This window comes from Lynx canadensis, chromosome B2 (assembly GCF_007474595.2).
Source record: "Lynx canadensis isolate LIC74 chromosome B2, mLynCan4.pri.v2, whole genome shotgun sequence".
Taxonomy (NCBI): Eukaryota; Metazoa; Chordata; class Mammalia; order Carnivora; family Felidae; genus Lynx; species Lynx canadensis.
Window position 1 is genome coordinate 136,901,914 of NC_044307.1, and position 27,217 is coordinate 136,929,130.

At 45.5% G+C, this 27,217-nt stretch overlaps 1 protein-coding gene across 2 annotated transcripts; it reads right to left on the minus strand.

The window, feature by feature from the left end:
• Positions 1–3,263: 3,263 nt before the first annotated feature.
• On the minus strand, positions 3,264–27,217 carry ZBTB2 (zinc finger and BTB domain containing 2). Of its 2 annotated transcripts, none has more exons than XM_030316594.1 (3): positions 27,145–27,217; positions 11,483–11,667; positions 3,264–6,057 (listed from the first exon to the last, which is right to left on the minus strand). In XM_030316594.1, the coding sequence occupies exons 2-3, from the start codon at positions 11,653–11,655 to the stop codon at positions 4,686–4,688; spliced, it is 1,545 nt and encodes a 514-aa protein (XP_030172454.1). In that variant the 5' UTR covers positions 11,656–11,667; positions 27,145–27,217; the 3' UTR covers positions 3,264–4,685. The 2 variants fall into 2 exon arrangements, with proteins under 2 accessions (XP_030172454.1, XP_030172455.1); XM_030316595.1 differs by lacking the exon at positions 27,145–27,217 and adding an exon at positions 26,612–26,697.

The window sequence follows — 27,217 nt, forward strand, 5'->3', positions numbered from 1 at the left end:
CAGCTCAGGATCTCACTCTCCCTGGCTCCGCCCTTTCATGGATATTGTGTTCTTCACAAGGAGTGATCTTCATAACCATTAGGGAATTTAGGCAGGACAGGTCATTATGTATTTTCCAGAGAATAGCAAAAGCTTGAGTCAAGAGTAACCGTGTTTTAGGGGCACCCGGGTGGCTCAGTCGGTTAAGCATCTGACTTTGGCTCAGGTCATGATATCACAGTCCATGGGTTGGAGTCCCACATCGGGCTCTGTGCTGACAGCTCAGAGCCTGGAGCCTGCTTCCGATTCTGTGTCTCCCTCTCTCTCTCTGCCCCTCCCTTGCTCGTGCTCTCTGTCAAAAAAAAAAAAAAAAAAAAAAAAAAAAAAGAATAACCATGTTTTATGTTTGGAAGTATTTCGACCTGAGACTTGAAACACAGAATTATCATTTCACCCTGGTCCATTTTTTTAACATTAAATATTCTGAGTCTCCTTTTATTTTGTTTTGAGGGCTATTAACAGTTTAGTTGATATTCTTCCAGCTGTGTTTAAGGAGCTAGTTCTGGAAAAGGCAGATTAATTGATGTGCAATAATTTGTTCCAGACCAAAATGAAGAGCTAAAGCAAAGCAAAATGCAAAGTATTTTGAGGATTCTGAAAATTGTCCTAAAAATGCTGTCAACCTCAAGAACAATTTCCATTCCAATAAACTACACTCCCCATATAAATAAGTTTGTCTCGACATTCATCACTAATGAATGAGTGAAGAGGGCTCCCCTGCTCCCACTGTAATTCCCAGCCAAGTCTTAGGAAGTACCCTGCATGCACCATTCTCCCCAACCATCCTCTTAAGTGCCTTGATCTTTTTAATAGCAGTTCAGTGGTTTACCTTTTGAAATGAAGGGCTCATTTTGCATGCCTCAACTCTTGCCCTTTCTTGTGAGAGATTATAAATGACAATAGTGGCTGGTTCCTATGACTTATTTTTTTTTAATGTTTATTCATTTTTGAGAGAGAGAGAGAGAGACAGAGTGTAAGTGGGGGAGGAGCAGAGAGAGAGGGAGACCCGGACTCTGAGGCAGGTCCCAGGCTCTGAGCTGTCACCACAGAGTCTGATGTGGGGCCCGAACCCATGAACCTTGAGATCATGACCTGAACCGAAGTCAGATGCCCAAATGACTGAGCCACTCAGGAGCCCCTAACATTTTTTAAAAAATATTTTATTTTTGAGTAACCTCTACACCCAACACAGGGCTCCAACTTACAACCCCAAGATGAAGAGTCATATGCTCCTACTAGGAATTTACCCAGGGGATACAGGAGTGCTGATGCATAGGGGCACATGTACCCCAATGTTTATAGCAGCACTTTCAACAATAGCCAAATTATGGAAAGAGCCCAAATGTCCATCCACTGATGAATGGATAAAGAAGATGTGGTTTATAAATAGAACAGAATACTACTTGGCAATGAAAAAGAATGAAATCTTGCCATTTGCAACAATGTGGATCGAACTGGAAGCTATTATGCTAAGTGAAATAAGTCAGAGAAAGATATATGATTTCACTCGTGTGGAATTTGAGAAACTTAACAGACTATGGGGAAGGGAAGGGAAAAATAGTTACAGAGAGGGAAGGAAACCATGAGACTCTTAAATACAAAGAACAAACTGAGGGTTGATGGGGGGGGGGGTAGGGGGAGGGGAAAATGGGTGATGGGCATTGAGGAGGGCACTTGGGATGAGCACTGGGTGTTGCATGTAAGTGATGAATTATGGGAATCTACTCCTGAAGCCAGGAGCACACTGTATATACTGTATGTTAGCTAACTTGACATTATAAAAAAATTTAAAAAGTCATATGCTCTACTGACTGAGCCAGCCAGGTGTCCCCCTATGACTTTAAAAAGAAGGTTTGGAGTCCACTCCACTCTCCATTCTTAGGTCATTATCCAAAGTCGCTTTATATATGTATGTATATATTTCCAGTTTTATTGGATAATATTTTTTTTTTTTTTGAGAGAGAGCACACGTGCGCAGGGAAGGGGCAGAGGGAGAGGGCGAGAGACAATCTTAAGCAGCCTTCACACCCAGCGTGGAACTCCATGTGGGACTCCATCTCATGACCTCAAGATCATGACCTGAGCCAAAATCAAAAGTCGCTTAACCAACTGAGGCACCCAGGTGCCCCAATAAATACCTTTGAATGGCAACGTTTTCTTCCCATTACAGCCGTATTTCTCATGGTAAAGTGAAATCCTACAATACTTTACAAATTTATTATTTAGCTCGATTTGTTGAATGAGTTTTTGTTTGAATGAATTTGAATGAATTTGTTTTCCCCATGAAGAAAAGTAATAGAACCAGGAGTGTTAATAGGGGCTAGAACGTGGAGAGTGACAGCTTAAGTCACTTCTGAAGCTTAAGGGGCTCAGACTGATTACATCATCGACTGAAACTTGCAAAGCTTGTTTAAATTAGTACCATCAAAAATTAAGAATAAATTGTTAAATTTATAACCTCTTGGGATTCAACAGCCATGGAACATTCTAGGGTATGGAGGGAACTGACAGGTCTGTCCCAGGGGAGGTGGCCACAGACTAACGCTTAAGAGCCCTGCACCCCACCCATAATGAATAGCTGAACACAGGTCCTGCCCTTCCCCCCTCCACCAACTTGCGGGAAGTGAGCTGGGGCTGGCTGGCGCCTTACCCTCTCTCATCACCCACCAGATCCCTCGTGATTCCCATGACTTTCTGCTGTTTAAGAGCCTCCGGCCACATCCCATGTCTCTTTGAGGCTGCCTGGAGTGCTGCGGAGGCCTGTGAGGCATGCCTGGATCTCCCCTTCCACAGAATTTCAGAGAAGTTAACTTGGCTCAAGACTTTCATTTAAATTGGGAGATGTGAATATAGTTTCAACAGAGGAAATCAGTGGAAACCTCTCAATATTTAAGAACCGAGGTTTACACAGCACGAACGTGCGTCACTTTGAGGTAAACGCCTCTTGGTGTCTCTTTCTTCCCTGGGAAAGTTGGACTTTCAGATCCATTCCTGGCCAAGGTTGGACTGTCCATAGCATTTTCGGATACAGTTGACTTATTTGATTCCCACAATATGACGATCCACAATTGCCACTGTCTTCGTTTTACAGATGTCGAAAATGCTGCTCAAGTTAGGGGACCCGCCCACGGTTCTGCAGATGGACAGAGAGAGGCAGCAAAGAGAGGCCTTTGTCTCTACTTCTCCTGCTTTTTGGGCAGACGAACTGATACACAGATAAAATAAAATACTCACTTAATTAAATGTTTATTCCATGAAAGTATGTATAAAAACTTACAAATCTGCGAACTCAACTATACATGAAACAGGATGACGGGATATTCAGTTTTTAACATATACGTACAGCACAGCTATGAACTGTTTTTCCCTTTCCCCTTCGGTCCTTATTTCTGGCTCCTGTTTAGTCCTGTGAGACCATTCTGTCATTGGCGTAAGGAAAGATTCGTGGACACAGTTTACTGCTTTCAGGCCAATGGAGGAAATTTCAGGTGTTTAAAAAAAAAAAAAAAAGTGGAGACTAACATCAAAATCAAGTTGTTTTTTGGGTTTTTTTTTGTTTTTTCCAATCAGCAATTAGGCGTTTTTGTCCTGATTTTTCTTTGCCATTTTTGATGCTTCAACAAATGTTGCCAGTAAACTATTAGCATTAACTTTTAAAGTCATTAAAGTCACCACATGCTTTGCTCACAACTTCCCCTCTAGGATCCACGTTCCTACGTGCACACACTGATTTGAAGCAGCTGGTTGGTGCTAAAACAGATTTAACACTGGCAACTGCTGGAATAGCGTGTCACTTTCTATTCAGAAAGACAATCTACTGCACAGGACTTTCAAATCTGATTTTTAAAACAACCGACAGATTTGTCAGAAACTGAAACAGAGAGTTTTGTTACTGTTCAGCTTTGAGAGAAGCCAGCAATTAGCTAAGGCATGTGCATTAATTCACCTGTTTATATCAAATACCCACACATTTTCTCTTACAAACACACACAACTCACAGCTTTGTCATGTTCTATCCAAAAATTAAGATTGCCATCACATTATTACTTTTTCTCTCTTGTGTTCTGTTCAAGTAGATTTCTTAACTAATGATTTTTCTCGACTGGACATAATCTCAAAGGATGCATTCTGAAATAAGACACCTGGAGAATAAATACTGAGAGTGTTTTCTTGGGTTAAAAGTTTCCCCCACACCTAGATTTTGCATAGTACACAGCCCAGCTGTATCTCTAAGAAGCATGCTGTATTTTCCAACACTTTCTGAGAAGGAAGACTTCTTACCCAGGGAGAGTCATAATTCTAGCTTACCAAATTGCATTCTAGTTGTTGTGTTTTGTTAACAGACCCTTCATTAGTTCCAAGTTTGCTTTTAAATCATCTAAAACGTCTCAAAATCTATGAGTTTATAAGTACTACTGACCATTATCTTTCCAATATCCCCTGAATTAAAGTAAACATGTTCCAGGTTGATAATGCACAAAGCCTTTACGGAGGAAGGGCTGGGGTTGGGGGAGGAGGGGGTGAGGTGGACAAAGGGACCAGGGACCTGTTTGTATCATGCCATGGAGAACTACAGTTCTGAATTGGGGCAAGGGAAAGGAGACAGTCTCTGTAAAAACGACAGTTTTTAAAAAGATAGGTAACATTCAGTCTAACAACACTGTTTCCTGTTCCTTTTTGATGGAAGCTAACACTGGGTGGTCAGGTTCCGTTACTTCTGCGTCCCCACTGCCCAGCAGAATGGACCGCCCCTCGTCCAGGGCGAAAACGTCCGAGTTCTGGTTTTGGCACGAATGTTTAACAACCTCATTGGGAGTGGAGAACGTTTTGTCACACAAGTTGCATTTGTAGGGTTTGTTGGTCTGTACCAACATGTTGTCCATCTGACTCCCTTCCTCAAACGTGCAGAGTTCCAGAGTCTGTTTGTCCACCATGGTGTACGTGTCGATGCTCTGATTGAGGCATACGTGCCGGGCGGCCTGGTTGGCCCTGCAAAAACTCTTGTCACAAGTGCTGCATTTGAAAGGCTTCCCGGTGTGTATGTACATGTGCTCCCTCCAGTGGCTCTTCTGGATAAACTTTCGGCCGCATATCGTGCACTCATACTTGCGTCTCTTTACCTCCCTCTCTTGGTCCGCCTGCTCCAAGTTGTCAATGTCCGCGATGTCCGAGGGCGGGGGCGTCTCCGAGTGCTGCTGCCCGTCGATGATGGGAGAGTCGGAGATGTGCTGCAGCTCACTGTCACTTATCATCCCAGCCTCAGGCACTTCCATGGTGTCTTTGCCCAGGTCGGCTGCGTTGCTACAAAGAGACAGGGGCACGCGGCTTTCTCCCGGCTGGCTGGACGTGAAAGGTACGCCGGTGTGAATCTGGAGGTGTTCCCGCAAACTGCTGCGGAGGGTGAAGCGCCGGCCGCACAGGTGGCAGGCGTAGTACTTGGGAAAGCTTCCGTTCCTCTTCATGATGCTCGGCTTGACGTGGGCTATGGTGAGGGATGCGGGCTGTTCGTCGGACGAAGAGGCTTCCAGATTGGTCTCCTCCCCAGGGGGAGGGGGAGGCACGGGAGTGGAAACGAGTTCTGGAGACAGCGAGGTCTGCAGGGGGTCCGAGGGAGTCAGATGTGTCCGATTCACCTGGGCCAGATTGGACGTCAGCTGAGACAGCGGTGGGGCCTCGGGCACCTGCTCCTGGCTCATCCTGGAGGTCTGCGGCCGTGGATCTCGCCCGAGTTTCTCGGGTGCCGAAGCGATCTTGGTGGCTTGTCTCAGCTGATGGTCTGCAATCTGAATGCCGTACAAGGAAGAGGCCAACGGGAAAACTTGGTCGGGATGAGAAAAGGCTCCTTGGCTGGCCAGGCTAGCTTCTTGGATCAGTGGGTAAGCGTGCAGAAACTTGATCCCCTGTTCTAACCGAACGGGATCAATCAGCTGAGGTGCCATCTTTCCCGTGTACATCAGATGTAAGAGATAGCTGAAAATATCTGGCTGTATGTCAGTTGGTTTCAAACGGACACACTCACTGAAAGAAACAAGTGAACAATTTGTAAGGAAATGTCAACTCGCATCTCCAATGATAACATGAACTCTGGAGAAAAAAAAAGAAGGCAAATGAAACGAGAACATTCCCCATTTCTTACTGTTAGTGTTTCGTGAAATGGAATACTCAAGGGAGATAACTGGCACCTATGTAATTTAATTATATTAAGAACAGAGAGAAATACGATAAGTAGATTTTCGAGGACTGGGAACCAAAAAGTTCCCGTTAAAGAAATATGACATCTTAGCCCCTAGACTCTTGAAGAAGTTTTTCTCCTCATAATCTATGTACATTTCTATCATATCACACTATATTTTTATGTAGGACTCTAGGAGATCTTTGGCTAAAAGTCTTGGCATCTTCTATTGACCCAGTGCCATCCAGAGCTCAGCAGGTGATCTTTCAAAGTAAATCAAGCAATCTACCCGATAAGAAAGTTTCTTCATTTGTAAAATGACATGGGGGGTGGGGGGGTGTGCGGACCTGGGCTAGAATGAACCAGTGCCTGAGAGCAACGCAACAAAAGTGAAAGAAAAAGAAAACCTGACTCTGTGCTCTGCAGCTCCCTGATCTCCCTCCAGCATGGAGGAGGAAGCACCGTTAAGAGATGGAGGTACATTCTAGCTCTACTGGGGCCGGATCACCTTCCCAGTGTTGCTAAATTGCATCACAAAATAGTTCCGGGACAACTTACCAAAACATCACCATCACCATCACCAGAATTACAACTGGGCTTCACAGGCATTATCTCATTAAGTTGCCATTAATTCTCATTTTACAGATGAGGAATTGAGGCTCAAAGAGATTCCTACTTTGCTCAAAACCACACAGTTAGTAAGAGGGTCTAACTAAATCTTGGTCTAATTCCAAACCCGTGACACCAAAATTGTGTAGAGCATGAAAACAATCCTATGTGGCATTTAAGGCAGATCTGATTATTCCCATTTGACAGATCTGGAACCTGAGATCACCAAAAGTTAGGTGATTTATCTGAGACACCTAAAGCAGATAGTGGCACTGCTGATTTTCTAACTTTTAGACGTTCGTGTTTGCCTCATTCCAGAAACATCATTCTGGTCAAGCAGCTATACTCAAGTCCCAAAGAACTCTTCCTAAACCATCAGTAATGACAGAAATTCGAATGCATCATTAGAAAGCAATGATATCTATCTATATATTATGAGGTATGTGCTATCATCCACTCAGTGAATTATATTCTACAGACAATATAGACAATGCATTTTCAACTTCAAAGGCAGCTTCCCTGAATGCCTTTAGAATTTATAATCTGTTTTTTTTTTAAGTAACCTTCAAGTCCAGCGCACAGCCCATCACGGGGCTTGAACTCATGACCCTGAGCTCAAGACCTGAGTGAGGTCAAGAGTCAGACGCTTAACCAACTAAACCGCCTGGGCACCCCTAATCATTTTTTTTTTTATTATACCACTTACTATTATAACTTTTTGTCTCCTTTAGCTGTCTATCTTAATAATAAATATTTTCCAACATGCTAAAATAGTAACAGTATACCTTGCTCTTCCAAATTTAACATTTTATTCTATTTTTTTTAAAGGTGACTGTAATAGCAATTTATGACAACAGATTTGAATAATTGCTGTTTTGCTATCAACGTGTGTATATTTCAAGATGAATGCATACAATAGTCATGTGAAAAACCTCTGACTACAAAGTATGAAAAGTCAAAGCATAAAAAGTGGCAGCACTTTAGCAGCAGAAAGAACAGAGCTTACGTGATTCTATTTTTTAAAAAGACACACAGATCACTCATCTTCCTTTGGAGACTTTTATAGTGCTTTATTTATCTTCCTTTAAATAGGAATGCAAACACAGGCGGTCTTCCCTTGAAGCACAGGGCGACTGCCAACAATACTGGGTGTATACTGGGATGCCTTTAGGTGCTCTAGGGAAGTTCAATATTCAAAACAAAGCTTCAGGGATCATGTGTGGGGAATACTTTAGTCATGCAAACAATCCCCTCCGAAATCGAGAACGGGAAACCATAGGCCTTTAGAGTACAAAGTACTCCCAGGAGACTATAGGGCACCCTTGTTCTGCCAGGATGGAATGTTCCTCCAGGCAGAAGGAAGGGACCCGTGGCTTCCCAAAAAGCAAAGGGAAGGGCAGAAATCCAAACGGGGGCAGCATCTGTGAGCGGGAACTACCAAGCAGGGCCTCTTTCCATCAAAATTTTGTTATAAGTTTTGTCATTTCCCCTATTTTGTTATTGTACAGGTTGTCCTCTGTCTAGTGCCACAAAGGGTGGTGACTCAGCAGAGCTCAGATTTTAAAGAATTGTGTGCAGTCTCTGAAGGCAAGGAAGAAATGGGGCTGGGAGACCCAGCCAGGCCGGAGGGAGAAGGGCCCCAAAGTGGCCCACTGGGCTGGTGAGGACGCACCAGGGAGAGGGAGGCGGGGAATCTCTGGGAGTTCATGCGGCGCCCAGGGAGGTTCCCAGAAACCAGCTCTCTTCATTTCTTGACTTTTTTTTCTTGAAGCAAAAGTACACATGCACACATATACACGTGGAGACCCTTAAAAAAAGTTATTTAAAAAAGCTCCTTAGGTCACATTGCAGCCATCTCTCTGACTGCTTTCCCTTCCAGGCAGCTAGACCTCTCAGCTTGCTATGGGCCAGACTTCAGTCATTTCCAAGTCCTTCTGGAAGGACATAGCTCTCCACAAGATAATTACACCTATGTGGTTTGATTTGCAGATGTCTGCTTGAGACAACACTTTTATGGGAAAAACATAGTTTTAGCACAGCTACGAGCCCTTCATGCAAACTTCCACCGTAATTCAGTTTTAATTTTTCCTTTACTAGAATATCAAAGTAAAAGATGGGCTTAATGAACTTTGGAAATAAGGAATTTTAAATAATGTCCGACCTCATCAGGAGGTTGTGCTTAGCAAAACTTGCCCCTCTGCGGTTTTACTTTTGGGAGCTCTATGTTTGTAGTTCTACAAGATTTAAAACTTCCCAGAGTGCTGCACACGAGGCAGAGATATAGCTAGTGGTTCTGCAGGCATTAAAACACGCTTAAACCAAGTGTGCAAAAAACCGTATTCTCAGTCCACCTTTTGGGTAGTCAGGTGGCTGTTCAGAGCAACCTTGCAAAAAACGCCTTGGTTTAAAAGCGTGCCTCTGGCCTTCGACCAGGATTTGCTTGGTGTCCATGAGAAATGTCGCGTGCCTCCTCCAACAACAACACTTGATTGCTTACATTTGGGGCTCCTATCCACACAGATCCCACATTTCCTTGTTACAAAGGCATTTAATTGCCCTACATTTAAGTTTCTTGCATCTATTTAAAACTCATTATATTGTATTCTTTTACTCCCCCAAATGAAAATCTTCCTCCTTTCAAGAGAGTTTCATTCATTGTGTGGAGACTTCTAAGTACCCATTAGTTATGAAGTCTCCATGTCCTTAAAAGGGAACATCCTTAGTGCCTGAGATAAAGCAACCTCTGCTTGCCATTATTCCTATTGTTTCCCCATTCTGCTCCCCCAGACATTTAACAAGTGGCTATTATGTACAAATACCGGACCTATACACTGGGGCTTTCAAAAAGATTTGTAAAACCCAGTCTCTGCCCTCAAGAAACTTACAAAAGAGGAGGGGAGAGAAATACACAAAGAACAACACAGGGAAAATGCGTGGATCTTGTAAGGGGCAAAAATAAAGTGCTAGGAGATGTGGGAGAGGAAAGAAGTGGCTTTTGATCACTTTGGATGGGGGGGGCGCGCTGGGCTGATGGAGTGGAGTGGCCTGGTGGGAGGGGCGGTCCCAAGGGGGTTTGGAGGTCAGGCTGCCAGCCTGAGGGGCCTTGAAAGAGAACAAGGAACGTGTGTGCTGTTTCGATGTGCGGAGGTGATCCTGCAGGTTTGTGATCAAAGGAGTAACACCACGGAGGGGATTTCTGATCCAAGGCGTCCTACAGTCAAAGCACTGTTCAGAAATATTAATCTCACAGTCGTGGAAAATGATTAGGAAATGGAAGGAAGTGAGAAGGGGAAGGAAAGGACTAATGCAAAAGGGGTGTGAGGGAACATGGCTCAGGGGACCAGAGGATAGGGTTTTAGAGCGATTTGAAGAACAGGTCACCTGGAGATCAACAGGGAGGTCAGGGAATGACCCAGAAAAGGCCTAACTCCGCTTCAGACCGGCACATAACTCCATTCAAGCCCACAAGCGGCCAGCCTCACGGCCTTGAGAAGCAGAGTTCTGGAGGACACAGAGAAAGGTCAAGGCCAGAGCTGTAAACTGGTGGTTTCCAGCAGAGGCAAAATCCAGGAGCACTAGCAGCTCCCCTTGGGGTAGAGTGCATATGGAAAGAAGCATGGAGGGCCCGAGACCAAAACTCAGCACAGCTCCCAGAGGGCAGGAGAACGGGACATTCTGCATTGTCAAAGCGCAGAGAACAACCCTGAGAGGAAGAAAACAGTAGGCAGCAAATGCTGCCTAGGACTGAGGCTGAGAGAAGAGCCGTGGTTTTGATCAAGAGGTGACGTTTGAGAAATGATTTCGGTAGAGATGGGGCAGACACGGCGGTGGCAGCGGGGACGAGGGGTGGGGGGCGCACGAGCTAGGCTGCGGTTCGCCCTCTGAACACTTCCACAGTGAAATAAAGGAGAAACTGCCCTGTAAGTCAAGTAGACGCCACCACTGGGTGTCGGGGGCGTGGATCCTTCGGGGACTCGAACGTGGGGAGAGAGCGCGCGGTGAAAAGTACAGAACAAAAAAGTAAGAGGCGGGATCTGGTAGCACGACGCTTGGAGGAAGATCCCTTTTCCTTGGACATCCAGGGTCCTCTTCTCCGAGGCAGGAGAGATGGGAAGGAAAAACCAAGCAGAGATACGGAGGGAGATTGAGATGTTTTAAGAAAAAAAAGAAGGAAGCTGGGGAATTCATGCCCTCAAGCTTCCCATTAGACTGGCAGACCAGGATAAAGATTGGGAAAGGCATGGGGGGTGGGGGAGACTCAGGGGTGTGTGTGGGGGGAGATTCGGGGGTGGGGGTGGGGCCAGAGGAGTGGGAGAAAGGGATCCAGGAGGCCGCTGTCGATCCTGCTGTGCAGGGGACACCCAGCCAGGGTCCGGGGAGCGGGGGTGGGGGTGGGGATGGGGGTGGGGTGGGGGGGTGCGCTGCTGAGGGCTTGCCGGTCAGGGATTCTCAATGGCTACTGAAAGCATGAGTAACCAAGATAAGCAAGGTAGGTTGGCAAGTGAGGTCACGAGGGAAAACTGGGAGCCTGGGAGCCTAGGATTCCAGGGAGAGGAGGTGAGACCCATGGTCTGGATGGGCAAAGAGCAGGTTCAGAGGGAAAGAGGGCCATGGAAGTTCAGCGTCTACAGTCATTAGATTATTATCAACCACGTTAGTTACCTGGTCTGATGGACAAACAACATCTTAAAGTAATTGGAGAATGAAGCAAGAACTGATTTGTGTGCCTTGAAGTACACATCGCCGATGGCAACCGTGCAGTCACACAGGAAACCAAACTCTCGCTGAGCGTTTAACTGTTGCAGAAGAATAAGTCCATGGTTGGCCAAATCCATTTTTTTAAAAATCTGCAAAGCAAACAATTTTTTTTTTAAGAAAGGTGATTCACAAGTAAGTATGTGTCCTTTTTTACAGTCACCGACAGTAACGATCACAGCTAACGTGTCATGCTAACAATGTTACGTAAACTCACTCAGTCTTCGCAGCAGCCCACTGAAGTAACTCTGTCTTCACTTCCATTTTACAGATGATGACACTGACCGTGAATCGGGGGATTACGTGATCTGCCCAAGAAATGGACTCAGTTGTTTGCTCTTGGGACAGCCAACACCCCCAGATCCGCTAGTCTTATAGTTTAAGATTCCAAATGCAAATTTTAACGACCTATCAGAAATTGTCAAAACTTCCACAGAGACCAATTAAGGTGCTGGGGTGGGGCCACAGCAGGGTACAGTGAAGATCTCACTAAACTGGGGCAGTTTTCCAGCTCCTACAGTGTGGGCAGGGCCGCCCCTGGCAGTGATACAATTACTCCCCTGGATGCCTGCACTCCCGGAGGCAGGACGGAGGAGGGTGCTCTTCTCCCTTTTTTGTGGAGGAGGAATTGGGCTTTGTAAATAATTTGCCCAGGCCATCTAGCTCCAATGCAGGGGAGCCAAAATTTAAATCTGCGTGTTCTGAGTCCGGATTCTAAGGTCTTCATTCCTTACACTTCACCGTAGCAAACCACTTGGCCTGAATCTATCTCCAGCAGGGGAAGTGCCTCTAAAGGGGACGGTTCATCAAATCAGGAGACTGCTCGTTTCCCGCAAAGAGTATTTATAACAGCTCACTACACACAGATCAGCTTTATACCTAACAGTAGACTCAATGTTATAAGCAGCGAATGCTTTCTCTCTAAGACTGTGAATGAGCAAAGTTGCCTACTCTCAGTACTGAACATAGTACTGGAAGTTCTAGCCACTGCAATAAAGGAAGAACGGAAATAAAAGACACACACACGAACTAAAACTGTCCTTATTTCCAGATGACATTGTTGTTATGCAGAAAAAAATCCCACGGAATCTACAAAAAAACGCCTGGAACTAATAAATGAGTTTGGCAACACCACGGACAGGCTATAAGATTAACATGAAAAAGTCAATTGTAATTCTATACACTAACTTTGAACTTGTGGCCACTGAAATTAGAAATATAATACCATTTACAATCACTCAAAAACTGAAATACATAGGTGTCAATCTCACAAAACATGTGTAGGACTAACAAAACATGTATGTTGAAAACTATAACGCTGAAGGGAAAAAAAAATCAAAGAATATCTAACAAAATGGAAAGATGTACCGTATTTACAGTTAGGAAGGCTCAGTAAGAACATAAATTTTTCTCAAGTCTGTACATAGGTTTGACACAATTCTTATTAAAATTCTAGCAAGATTTTTTTGTTGCTATAGATAGGGATATTGTAAAATGTATAATGTTAAGCCAAAGAAACCAGAAGAGCTAAAATAATTTTTTAAAAAGAATAGCGAATTGGGATGAGTCAGCCGGACTTCAGGATGCATCAGATAGCTACAGTGTCCAAGACTGTGTGGTATTGTCGAAGGGACAAACATGCAGACCAGTGAGACAGAAGGAGCACCCAGGGCTGATGAGCACCCACATGAATACACGCAACTGATTGTTGACGAACTCACAAAAGCAACTCAGTGCAGGAACAATCTTTTTGACAAATGGCGTAGATAAACTGGACATAGACCAAAAAAAAAAAAAAAAAAGAGCCCTGACCTAAGTTTCATACCTTCTATAAAAATTAACTCAAAATGAATTACAGACTCCAAGGTAAAACACCCAACTATAACTTTCGGGGGAAAAAAAATGGGAGAAAAATCTTAGGGATCTAGCATTAGATACAGAGTTTTTATACCTAACATCAAAAGTATAATCCATAAAAGGAGAAAATGGTAAGTCGGATTTCATTAAAATTAAAAATTTTTGTTCTGTGAAAGGTCCTGTTAAAAGAGGCTGAAAAGGCAAGCTAAAGACCAGGAGAATAATATTTGAAAACCTTTGCAAACCTTTTGACCAAGGACAGGTATACAGAGAATATGCAAAGAATTCTCAAAACCCAACAGGAAAAAAAAAAAATCTATTCAGAAAATAGGCAGTAGGCTTGAAGAGACATTTCACCAAAGAGGATATGCAAATGGTCCGTAAACACCTGAAAAGATTGCCAACATCATTAGCGATTAAGGAAAAGCAAAGGAAAACCACGATGAGATTTCATTATAAACCTATCACAATGGCCAAAATAAAGTAATGGCAACACCGAATGCTGACAAGGATGTCAAGGAAGCAGACTCTTCAAACACTGCTGGGGAGAACGTAAAATGGTGTAGCCACTCCGGAAAAGAGCAGTTTCTTAGAAAAACTCAATATGCAACTACCGTCCTACCCAACAATTATGCTCACGGACATCTATCCCAGAGAATGAAAACTTATGTTCACACCAAAACCTACCCGTGGATATCCACAACAGCTTTATTCCTCATAGTCAAAAACTAGCAACAACCCAGGTGTCCCCCAGCAGATGAACAGTTAAGCAGTGTGGTATGCCCACACCACAGGAAACAACACAGCCAGCAAGGAGAAATGAACTACTGATACGTACATATAGCAAGGTGGGTGAATTATGCAGAGGGAAAAGAGCCAATCCCCAAAGGTCACATACTGCATGATTCTATGTATTTAACATTCTTCAAGATCATAGGAACAGAGAACAGATTAGTAACAGAGGGTGAGGGGAGCACGAGGGAAATGTGTTTGGCTTCAGAAGGGCGACATGAAGGATCCTTGTGATAGGAATGTTCTGCAGCTCAACTGTGTCAACGTTAGCACCCTGGCCAGGATGTGGGAGCACAGTTTAGCAAGTAGGAAACTCAGTTTACCGAGTTTCCACTAGGGGAAACTCAGTAAAGGGCTTGCGGGATCTCTATTATTTGTTGCAACTGCACGTGTATTTATAGTTGTCTAAAAATAAAAAGTAAAAAAAAAGAAAAACCCACCACACATCAATTAATTAGCCAGATTAATAATAATAATAATAAAAAAAAGGATAACTATGATGTTTAACTACAGAATTGGGAAAGCTAGTTTGGAGAATACATGATCAATACGCTTTAAAAAAAAAACCGATCGGGGCGCCTGGGTGGCGCAGTCGGTTGAGCGTCGGACTTCAGCCAGGTCACGATCTCGAGGTCCGTGAGTTCGAGCCCCGCGTCAGGCTCTGGGCTGATGGCTCAGAGCCTGGAGCCTGTTTCCGATTCTGTGTCTCCCTCTCTCTCTGCCCCTCCCCCGTTCATGCTCTGTCTCTCTCTGTCCCAAAAATAAATAAACGTTGAAAAAAAAAACAGATCATGGCAATTCTTACTAAGCTGGTACTGATCTCCCCACTCTCCTTCCTGTTCTAGGGATGATCTGGCAGATTCAGAAATTAACAAGTGTTACCTGAAAGGAACGAACGAGATGGATCAATACCGTAAGAGACCGATCAGGTCACAAGGCAAGACCGGAGGATGTCAAGTCTCGTGTTTTCTACCCAGAGTTACATCCAAACACGAAAGGCAGGAGGGTCACTTAAGGCTGCAGCAATCTGGGTACCCAGACCTACACCGTAGGCTCAGTTATACATTCAAATCTGTGGAAAGCATCAGGACCTTCGTCCCCCAATATTTCCTGTGCAGGGGAAAGCGCTAAGATTAGGAAGGGGACACAGAAAACGAGGCCTGGGGTTCAGGATGAAAACAAGAGACGGTGCCAGGTTGCAGGGTGGCAGGGACTACAAAGAAACATCACTCGAACCTGACCTCCACCAGGATATAACTTTTAGAAGCTCGCCTTCAAGGCTGTTCTCTGAAAAGTGCCAGACGACTTCCTTTTCCGTCCTACTAACCTGCCTTTCTCTACAAGAAAGTGTAATACGCCTTGAAGAGCAACCTGCGAACACTACTTCACGTGTTCTGTCTCTGATCATGGTTCCCTACATGTTTAGGTGGTTTCAGGTGTCATTCACGGACAGACAGCAGCTTCAAGTGCGAGAACATATTACTGTTTATTTCTTGATGATGATGACAAGAGTGGCTGTTATTTACGGAGTGTTTCCTTGACCATTCATTTCCATATGCTCTTCGTTTAATTTCACGCTAAGGTATTTGAGGTATTACTGCTATTCGTATTCTATATATGAGGAAACAGGCTGAGAGGTTAGCTGATTTGCCCTTGATTATAGAATCAGAAAGCGCAAGAAGTGAGGTTTCAACAGGGTCACTTGATTTGCTAGGACGTGCTATGTGCAAGTATGTTTACAATTAATCGGAAATATTATTATATTCTCTTATAACATGATTAAACAACATTTTTTAAAAATGTTTATTTATTTTTTGAGTGAGAGAGCAGGCCGGGAAGGGGCAGAGAGAGAGGCAGACAGAGAGAATCCCAAGCAGGCTCTGTGATTTCAGCGCAGAGCCCGACATGGGGCTCGAACTTCGAACCGCGAGATCGTGACCTGAGCTAAAATCAAGAGTCGGTCGCTTAACCGACTGAACCACCCAGGCTCCCCTCGGAAATATTGTTTTTATCGCTGCTTTTAAGTATATGTACTTGTTACGAGAAATTCAAGGATCACGGACACACAATAGTGAGTTGTCCATCCACCAACCCCCTCCGCCACTTTCTCCACACTCTGGCCACACTGGGTATTATGGCCACGTCTTTGAGAATCTTTGCCAGATCCACGCTCGTTTTCCTACCTTCTATGGATTTAATGATGAGAGGAAGTATATTTTTGTGTTTATTGATCATTTACATTTCCTCCTGCATTCCCCTCATGAGCTCTGCCTGGTTTTCAATCAGGTTGTTTGTCTTTTTATTGATCTGTAAAAACCCTTTGTAACGTAATAAAAACGAGCCCTTTACCGCATGCCCCTAATATTTTTCTCACTTTCTTTTAATTTTGTTTTACAGAGATTTCTGACATATAATTTTATGTTTTAATGTCATCAAACTGATCAGTGTTTGACAGGACTTTGAAGGTTTTGTTCTTACATTAATGGATATACAGCCTCTCCTTCCATAGAGCAAAAGGTAGGGCTTCTCATTCCACAAACAAACGTATTTTTTTTTTTCTTTAAGACCATAAGAATGAAGCTATGAGAAAACTATGAGATGTTTCTTTTTTTAAGGGAGTCTACCCGTTACTTTAGGATCTCAATTTAGAGATCTATTCAATCTAGAATAGGAAACAAACTGAACATGTCTTTTGCAGATAGAGGGAAGAACACATGTACAGGGGTCTCAGGGATGGGAAAAAAAAAAAAACCAAACAAGAGGAGGGAAAATGGGAAGAATGTTCCAAATTCACATAGGAAACACAAAACCGTGTACATTTTTAAAAATCGTACTTCAGAGACCAAAGAAACCTTTCTCAGGGAGAAAAATAAGACTCCGCCCTAGAGTCTCACACATGTGAATGAGTCCAAGAAGACAGAGTGGGGGGGGGTCCCCAAGCCTGGGGGCATCTCAGGCAGTGCCCCCCAGCCAATAGCGCTGCCATCTGAAGTCTTTCCTCCTCAAGGCCCCTTCAGAGCCATTTCCATGCAGCCTATGCTGCACTGGCTGAGACGGCACATCTTTTATGGGGGGGGGGGGTTCTGGTGGAGGTCACCCCCCCTTTGTGGAAATGGATGTCTGCTCTTCCCTTCCCACCAACTGCTGACCAGCAGCATCACTCCTGTGCCCCCACCCCCCACCGTTCCCCACGCTGAAATGGCTCAGCAAGGTCACAGAGGACCTCTGCTCCCCAGCCCCACAGAGTATGCTTACTCGACCTCTCTGCGGCATTTAATACCCTTCCTCCTGCTCCATAAATACTGTCTTGGGCTCTGAGGCCACTGTGCTTTGGTTTTCTATCACCTCTGCCTGTTCTATTTTCATCTCCACCAAGGATTCCTCTTTTGCTGATGCCCCTCTGCCTTTTGTCCACAGTCTGCTTCTCTTTCCGTGGACTCCCTGTGGGGATCCAATCCACTTCCGTAGCACCCCCTCAATTCAGGATAGGCAAGACAACTCAAGTCCCCTTTCCCCTCACCCTCATCTCCCCCCAAAGACAACAAAAGCCACGGACACAAACCTGCTCCTTCTGTATCCCTAGCTTAGTGCGCGGCACAGCCATCCACTCTTTGACCAAGGCAGGGATCTCCACTCCACTTAGGGCCTCACTTCCCTCACTCCTCAGTCAGTCACCCAGGGCTCACCGACTTCAACTCCTTACCCCCACCACCTTAGCTCTGCCTCCCTACTCATCTCTTCATTTCTAGCTCTTGCCCTTGAATCCATCCACAGGGAAGAGTCAGGATGATCTTTCCAAAGGTCAAATCTGATGTTACTAACCAGCTTAAAATCCTTCTGCGATTCCCTACTGCCTTTAGGATGAAACCCAAATTCTTCAGCACCGCCTACCCGGCCCTGCATGACCCAACCCCTGCTTAACTCTGCACAACATACTCTCGTGCTGATCCAAACTAATGGTTTCCAGACTTTACGATTTCACAGACCTACTAAAAACCAATCAACCAACCTCAAAACTAGGGGTCCAACAGTATCAGTCCCTCTTTATTCTGCAAGAAAAGTCATAAAATATTCACATAACCTGTAGGATGGGGGACTTTTTTTTTTTTTTAGTATATATATATATATATTTTAGAGAGAGAGTGAGCATGCAAGCAAGGGAAAGGAGCAGAGAGAGAGAGAGAGAGAGAGAGAGAGAGAGAATCCCAAGCAGACTCCACACCTAGTGCAGAGCCTGGAGTGGGGCTCCTCAATCCAATGACTGTGAGATCATGACTAGAGCCGAAATCAAGAGTCAGATGCTCAACTGACTGAGCTACTCAGGTACCCTGTAGGACGGGGGACTTCTAAATATAAATGGGTAGAAAAGACATAAGGTCAGAATACTTTTCTGAAGGGTTGTTGGCACTATATTCATTATAGGGAATAAATTTTCTCATGCACAAAAAATTACTACATGAAATTTTATGACATTAAATTGTGCCTGGTTCTTTTCTTGATATAAGATTATCTACTTGATGATCTTTATGAAGTGATCAAGTATCCAACTTGTTCGGAAATTCAAGCATCACCAAAAGCCCAGTTTCATCTGAATATGTTAATGATTATGGAGACAAAGTGATGTTATCTCGCTCACTTCGGAAACGCTGGATGAAATGAGATAAAGCTGAAGAGGGGCATTTTTCTTTACAACCAGAAGGTCCAGAAGCCCAGACCAATCTTGGGCTCCCAGCAGTTTGCAACACTCCCTGCTCAGAGGCCTCGCTCTCAAAGCTGAGTTCAGCCCCTGATTTTATTCCCACTGTCGGGAAAGGAGGCCCGTTTGAAGGGGGCCTTAGAACCTCTGTGCCAGACCTTCGAATGTGCCACCTCCAGAGGGACTCACCACTTACCGCCCCCCAGCCCCAGCCCTATTTGTCCTCTGCAGAATTCCCGGGTCCTTAAGATCAGGAAGCTCTCCTTCCCTCTGGAGCACCTGTGAACATGCCAGTCTACTTATGTCTGCCTGGTGCTTCCAGAAAGCCAGCATGGAGTCCTATTTATCATTTATTACTTTATTCCAAGTACCTAGAATATTGTCTGATGTTTAAAAAAACTACATGTTTGTTAATAACTATATGTTCAGAGAGAAGAATGTTGAGTGTCCAGACATGGCTTGGCCTCTGACTAGCTGGGTGCTGTGCGGGAAGTTAAATTTCTGATGATCCTAGACTAACCTAAAAAGTCACATCAATGGAAAGGGAGCTATATTTTAGCAAAAGTTTTTGATTTTTTTTTTTTTTTTAAGTAGGCTTCATACCCAGCATGGAAGCCAACGTGAGTCTAGAACTCATGACTCTTGAGATCAAGACCTGAACTGAGATAAAAAATCCAATGCCTAGGGGCGCCTGGGTGGCGCAGTCGGTTAAGCGTCCGACTTCAGCCAGGTCACGATCTCGTGGTCCGTGAGTTCGAGCCCCGCGTCAGGCTCTGGCCTGATGGCTCAGAGCCTGGAGCCTGTTTCCGATTCTGTGTCTCCCTCTCTCTCTGCCCCTCCCCCATTCATGCTCTGTCTCTCTCTGTCCCAAAAATAAATAAACGTTGAAAAAAAAAAAAATCCAATGCCTAACTAAGTTACCCAGATGCCCCAAGTTTTTTCTTTTTAAAGTTTATTTATTTTGAGAGAGAAAGAGAGAGAATGAGAGCATGCACGCACGAGAAGGGGAGGGTCAGACAGGGAGACAGAGAATCCCAAGCAGCCTCCTCGCTGTCAGTGTCAGCACAGAGCCTAGCGCGGGGCTCGATCCCACAAACCACGAGATCATGACCTGAGCTGAAACCAAGAGTCGGGTGTTCAACAGAATGAGCCACCCAGGCCCCCAACCAAGTCTTTTATTTGTAAATGTCACTTCATCCTTCTTCATGAACTTCAGAACTTCAATTAAGTTCTGAATAGTGCTTTATACTTTACAGTATACTCTTTACACTCCTCATTTAATCCTCAACAATACCATGGTATATCATTTCCTCGCTATTCGGTATTAATTATAATATTAATAACCCCAGCACTAATAATTAATGACCACTTATTATGTACCAAGGACCAATTACCCTCTCTCCAGAAGGAATCTACCAGAGTTAGAAAAGTTAAGTAACTTGCCCACATGTAGGCCAGCTCCTAAGACGCAGATCTGGGAAGTCGTCATGCTTTTGGTGAAAGCTTTCTGAGGTGCCAGGCACAGTGGATGAAAGGGTATGCAGAATACAGACAGAGTTCAAGGGGGAGAATCAAACAAGTACACAAATGTACAATGTGAAGAAAAATATAAGGCACTGGGGTCCAATTTGCGGGTTGGAGGTCAGGGAAGTCTTCTGTGAGGAGACCTTGGTTAAGCAGATATTTGAAGAAGAGTTAACTGGGCAAGGATGGAGTATTCTGGGCAGAGGTCAGCATCTGCAAAGACCCCAGGATACGTGGGAGCAAGATGCAACTGGGGAACTGAACGAAGGTCCGTGTGGCTGAAGGGCAAAGAGCCAGAAAGGAATAGGCTAGGTGAAGTTGGAGACTCAGGTCTTCTTAAAGATTTCGGTTCCTATCTTAAGAGCAACAGGGAGGCACCAGAGGGGATTTTGCAGCGGAAGTGACAGGATGGCCACACTGCAGGCGGGAGTGGTGAAGAGCCAGGTGAGGGGAGACCTTCCCATGGTCTAGAAGAGACAAGACAGACTGGGTGGTGGCCATCAGGATGGGGTGAGAGGGACAGGATTCGAAACGTAGTTAGAAGATAAAAACTCAACGGAATCGGTTGGTGAGTTAGAGGGAGGAGGGTGGGGGAAATTGAGGTGTCCAAGATCACTCCTAGATTTCTCGCTTGTGTGACTGGAGAGATCGTGGGGATTCCCACCAGGAGAGGGAATACAGGCAAAAAGGCAGCTTTATGGGGAAGATCGCGAGGGTTATGTTCAGATGTGCTGGGACCAAGATACTTTTGAGATGACCAAGGAGAGGTGTGAAGTATAATTTGGTTATATTGGTCTGGAGCTCTGAAGTCCTGCTGTGATTTATGTCTTGAGAGTCTTTGGAGAAGCCGGGTGTATCTGACTCCAAAAGTCACAACATTAAATTACTACATGATAGTTCAGAGAGGTTATAATGGCAAACAGAAGTCATCTGAGCCCTGGTCTTCCGGGTGTAAATTTCACATGTTTTCCTCTGTACTACTTGGCTCCACAGATCTGTCACTAATTAATCCTAGTCACCCAGGGCAGGCATGAAATCTGACATGAAACTGAAGACCTATATAAAGCCCTCAACCAATTAACACTACAAATGGAACTTAAAAAAAAAAAAAACAAAAAAAAACCAACTAAATAAAAAAAAAAATCATTTGTCTTTCTTAAATCAGAATAGTGAGCAGAAAGGCACTGAACAAAAGTGGAGATGGAGAGGGGAGACCATTCTTAAAAGTGGGTTTTTGTAGAATGCCTTCTTTATGCATGTACATGTGTACAAAGTTTTCTTTTCCTTAAGCAAACTCAGAGGTTGTAAGACACATGTGGAAATAAGTAAAAAACACTTTCCAGAGCTAAGTATAAATGACCGTTTATATTATTTAATGCCTCACCACTGTTTCCCACACTGATAATGCGACGCTCCCTAGATGTGGAAGCTTTCAGCTTCCAGCACACAGCAAAGGTGGAGCTGATCCTTACGGAAGTTACTCATCGTTTGGAGGTGCGGCTGAATGGGACAAATACCATCACATTATGTTTGACAACCCAAGTTCCTCCTACGTTTTCAGTATAAGGAGAGAAGACCAAAACAGCGCTTGGGAACTGATGACTCACTTTTTGAGGATAATAGCTCTCCTAAGATACTAAACACCACTTAGACTACCCATTTCAAGGGCACTAATAGGGTCCTCTCAAGTCCTTAATTTTATTTAAGTGAAGCATAAATGAATACTGTAATGCACAGGACACATCAGTAACAGAAAAAGCACTACCCACAAGTAAGATTGATTCTTTCAAGTAGTTCAGACCACTTACCATGATGAAAAAACTGCTTTTCCAATTAGTATTATTAATAATTAATATTTAGGGCCTATAAAGTAAACCTGAATGGGACTAGTCATTTGAATTTTAATGTTTTTAAATTGTATCTCAAAGCTAGGAAATGTGTCTTAATTAGTTGTGGTGACAGGTTGATGTATTTTTCTTAACATTTCTTTAGTCAAGCCTCCTTGACGGTAAATAGAAAAAGGTGGGGCATAAACTAATCAATAGCTCTTATTTTGAATTTGAAAAACATTGAATTTGTAAGAGTTTGCCTTTTCAATTACGTGTTGCTGACGTTACTATTGGAATTAGTTTTTAATTTCTAAGTGAAGGTCAGAAGGAGGTAGTTCCGGGATAGGCTGTGTCAAGGAGCCACAAATCAGAGATTTACGGCTAATAAAGACTTGATATTAATGAAAGTGATAATTCTGAAGGCATTATGCTATAATCAACTTTAAGGAAACCTACATATGATCACACAGAATTGAAAACTTAATTTGCTGTTTTTACAAATCTCTGTAATAGAAGACAACTGGATTCTGCATTTACTCTGCCTCTCCACTTACTTTGTTGTGATATCTTTTTTGGTTGAATATTAAAGAAAATCCAACCTCACCCACATATGCAGTTGGAAAAAGAAATATTTTAATAGCTTTTCTAGGTGATTGTGGACATTTTTCTTTGATACTACACCAAAACTTGGTAAGTTGCAGTTTCTTGCAGTTTAGCTGTGCGATCTAAAAATACATAATGAATGAAAATTTCCTACTCTAATGGAAGGAAAGTTCATTGCTCTATCTTGCTCTTTTAACAGATCTTTTACCTATGCACAGTTTTTAACATCACCCATCGGTCACTGGAAAATGTCAGCTCATCGAGTTATGCAGATCTTTCCAACGTTGACCCATTTTATCAACAGCTAAAAAGGCTAATCACATCTTATTATTAAACAAGTTGTTTTGACCTCATGGAACCCTGAGGGGGTCCTGGAGATTCACAACGGTCTGTAGAACACACTTAGACAACCCCTTTCAGAAATTACTCTGGGGCTCAGAGAATCTAAGCATCTAGGTAGGCATGGTGTAGAACACAAATATACTTTGAAACTATTCTCAGATGATTCTTATAGTTCATCCTTGCTTGGTGCAGAGCTTAGGCGTGTACAGAATTTAATGGAACTATACCTCTTGTAAAGTAAAACCTCTTACAAAGTAAAAAGAACCATTTTGTGAGTAGTCAGATACATAAAAATGCTTTATAAGTTCCTGTCTTTGCACACTGGGCTTTCTTGAAGTCAGAAAGTTATATGATGTGTACCTCATCCACATGAACTGGGAATTATGTGCTTGAGTGTAAATACTAGCCCCTAACTTGGCCTTCATAACAGAAAAAAAAAGTCTTAAAATATCCTGGACTGCCAACTCCTGGTTCTGCGGCTACTGGCTCCATCTCTCAATGGCATATTGGCATTGTAAAACACTAGCTCTTATTTGCTATTGATTCAAAGTAATATTTCAATTATTTACGTTTCATTTGCTAATAAAAATATAACTTAACTTGAACATAAAAAAGGCTTAGAAAATGTTCTCGAGCTAATGCTTAGAATGTTTGTAATTTTTTTTCTTCGGGAAAATAAAAACTCTCAATTCCTTTTTAGGTTTTCAGAGTCATACTTAGCGACCATAAGGAATCAGGAAAAGGGATAAATTCCCTTTTCTGCCGCGTGCACTCTGAAATTTATGGTAAAGTCTCCAGCAGACCAGCAGTCCAGCAGTCCTTCCTTTACAGTGACAGGCTGGAACCACACTACTTGCTCAATGTTCCAAGGTGACTTCAGGGAAAGGCCAGCGGGCCTCGGGATGCAGCACCGAGACAGGTAAGAGATGGCAGGTCTCCAACTGCAAAGCTGATTCCCAGCCAATGCCACATACCTGCCTTAGAGGCCTCCTTCACTTTCTACCTCCAGGTCTGGAATTCTCAAGCTGGGGAAAGCGCATCCCCCTATTCCGGGACATGTAGCGTTTACAAGGCACATCTTAAAAGGTCAAGGTGGATAAAACTTTATATTTTACATAATTTTTACATTAAAAAGGTATAGATCTTTGAGGACAGTGCAAAGTTCATATTAACCTTTAAAAACTTGAGAGAGGGAGACAATCTTAAGGAGGCTCCAGGCTCTGAGCTGTCAGCACAGAGCCCAACCCTGGGCTCACACTCACCAACAGTGAGATCATGACCTGAGCCGAAATCAGACGCTCAACCAGACGCTCAACCGACTGAGCCACCCAGGCGCCCCCATATTAATCTTTAAGATAAAAAAGAAATTGTCATCGTGGACCTCAAACATGCACAGTGTTTACTCTGCTGCTGGAGTATTTCAGCAGAAGTTTGCAGAGCACCATTTATTTACACCCTCTTTGAGAGAAGCTTTGAAACTGGCAAGTGGTTGGACTATACAGTACAGCAAAGTTTTAGGGACGGTTTATCTGTCCCCCTTTCATGGTCTTCTCCACTACTATTTGTGGCACTTAATACCACCGGTATAAAGTTGTGCTTTGAGATCTTACCATGGTGTCAATAAACAGGTCAATTCTTTGGCTAGAAAATAACCTACAAACCACAAGTTTATTGAGAAATGCCCAGTTTGAAGGAATGCAGTATTAGAACTTTTTTCTCAAAAATTACCTTTTAACAGTTTGAAAACACCCTGCATGTACATCCTATTATTTAATAACGGCCTGTTATTTAAAATGCAAAATAAAATCTATTTGAACAATGAATGTTGCTTTGTAATAAATCGGAGGACTTAAAATGTCTTAATTCTGATTTCCTATTGAAGCTTCAGGCCTCTCAAACTAAAATGCTAGTGATAAGTACATCCTGCTCCCGTGCTCCGTCAGGGTCGACATAGATGATCTGTCCTAAAAAGGACAGTGCATCCCATTTAGGGAAACCCAGAGCACCCCGGAGCTCCGTGCGAGCCCGTGAACTCGTAATTCTGACCTTTTTTATGCTTTACTGCAACAAAAACTTACAAAAATAGAATGGAAACACACACTAAGTGGGACCATTGTATTTGATGAAGAGCAAATGAACACTGCCGCGGTGGGGCGGGGGTGGGGGGTATTTCCCTAAGGCATAATTAGGAGTTCAGCAGTTCCAAGTTCTCGCAGTCAATTGGCCTAGCAAAAACTGTCTGCATTTTCATCCGGCCCAATCACTTTCTTGCCTGCCCTGCTACCCTTGCTTTCCTATTGCCTCCTTTCACTACCAGCTAAACGCGACAAAAACCTTGCTTCCTAAGCATCGATGCATTATCAGTTCTCTTTTTAGCCTGTTTAAAAAATCAATGGTTTGGGGGTTCCGCTACACAGGAAAAACGCCTCGGGCCGGGGAAGCAGCCTCCGCGCCCCCAAGCTCCCTTTCTCAGAGCCCTGGGGCGGAGGAGTGGGGGAGTGGGAGACGAGGGCCGCGCTGGCCGGGAGCGCGGCTCGGACGCCGGTCTCACACCCCAAGGCAAAGCAGCCAGAAACCACAGCGCAGCTCCGGGGTAACCTCGGCCTCAGCGGAGGCGCAGATTGCCCGTGGAGCGGAAGCCCGAGCCTGCCGGCCTAACGCGCCCACACCCGCAGCCCGGGCCGCAGCAGTCCACCCAGGCGGCGCCCAGGGAGGCCTCCATCCACCCCGCCCGCAGGGGAGCGGCCCAACGGCCGCGGCGTCCTGCCTCGCCCCGCCCCGTCCCGGGGGGGGGCGGGGGCCCGGCCGGGGGCGGGGCCGGCTAGACCGGCAAGGGCCCGACGGGCCCGGGCGCCGCGCACCCCGGCCCCGCCCCCATACCCGAGGGGCTGAGGGAAGGGGAGGGGAGGGGCGACGCACTCCGGCCACGCCGCACGCTCTCCGCTTCCCTCGGTCCCGCGTGCGCGCGCGCGCTCTCCCCAAGTCCCGCGGAGTTTAACACAATGCCGACGCCTACGCCGTGCGCAACGCCCCGGCTGGCGCAACAGCTCCGGCGCCGGGGGCGGGGGGTGGTCAGACAGGGCCAGGGGAAGAGCGCGCGCGAGAGCCGAAGACAGCGCGAGACCCGAGGAGGCCGGAAGCGCGCGTGCGCGCCCCCGCCCGCGAGCGGGGAGGCGGAGCCGCAGCAGTAGCGGCAGCAGCTGTAGGAGCCGCTGCAGCTGGGAGAAGCGCCAGAGAGGCCGGGCCTGCTCCGGTCGGACCGGATCCCTCCCCTCCCCCTCCGTCTCCGCTCCCCTCCCCCAAACCCACTTCCGCAGCTCGCGGCCTTGCCGCCGAAGAAGCAGCGGCGGCAGCAGCAGGAGGCGGCGGCGAGGCGTCGGAAGGATTACGCACCTGACGGGCCCGCCTCTCAGGGCTCCAGCGCGGGACGCTCACCGGCCGCCGCCGCTCGGGACGCACTTCGCGGTGGCGGCGAGAAGGGAGGGACCGGCAACGGGGAACGGAACGCGAATCGCCCCCCTCCCCTTCCTCCCTCCCTCCCTCCGATCCGCCGCCCGCCCTCTCGGCTTCCGTCCCCTCCCCCTCCCGCAAAGCCCCGGATGGAGCCGCCGCCGACTCGCCGCCGCCTGGCTCCGGGGGATGGTTTTGTCAGGCGGCCAGAGCCCCGGCGCCAGGCGCAGCCGCCCCCGCCCCCGCGGGGCGCCCCTGCCCTCGCTTCCCAGAACTGGGTCCCCGTGTGGTCCGGGCCCTCCGCCTGCCTTCACCCGGAGCCCCGGGACGGGGGTCATTCTTCTTTGTTGCCACCGTTGGTGCCGGAACCGTTTGCGAGCTCCGGTGGCCCCCGCCCCCCCTCCGCCTTCCCGGAGCCCGGGCCGGGGGCGGCACGTGGGCACCGGCCCCGGGAGGTGGAGGCGTTGCGTGCTTACCTGTCGCCGGTGCTGCTGCGGCGGGGGGTGTGGAGGAGGCACCGCTGGGCAGCCTTGGCCGTGCTCTCCCCGC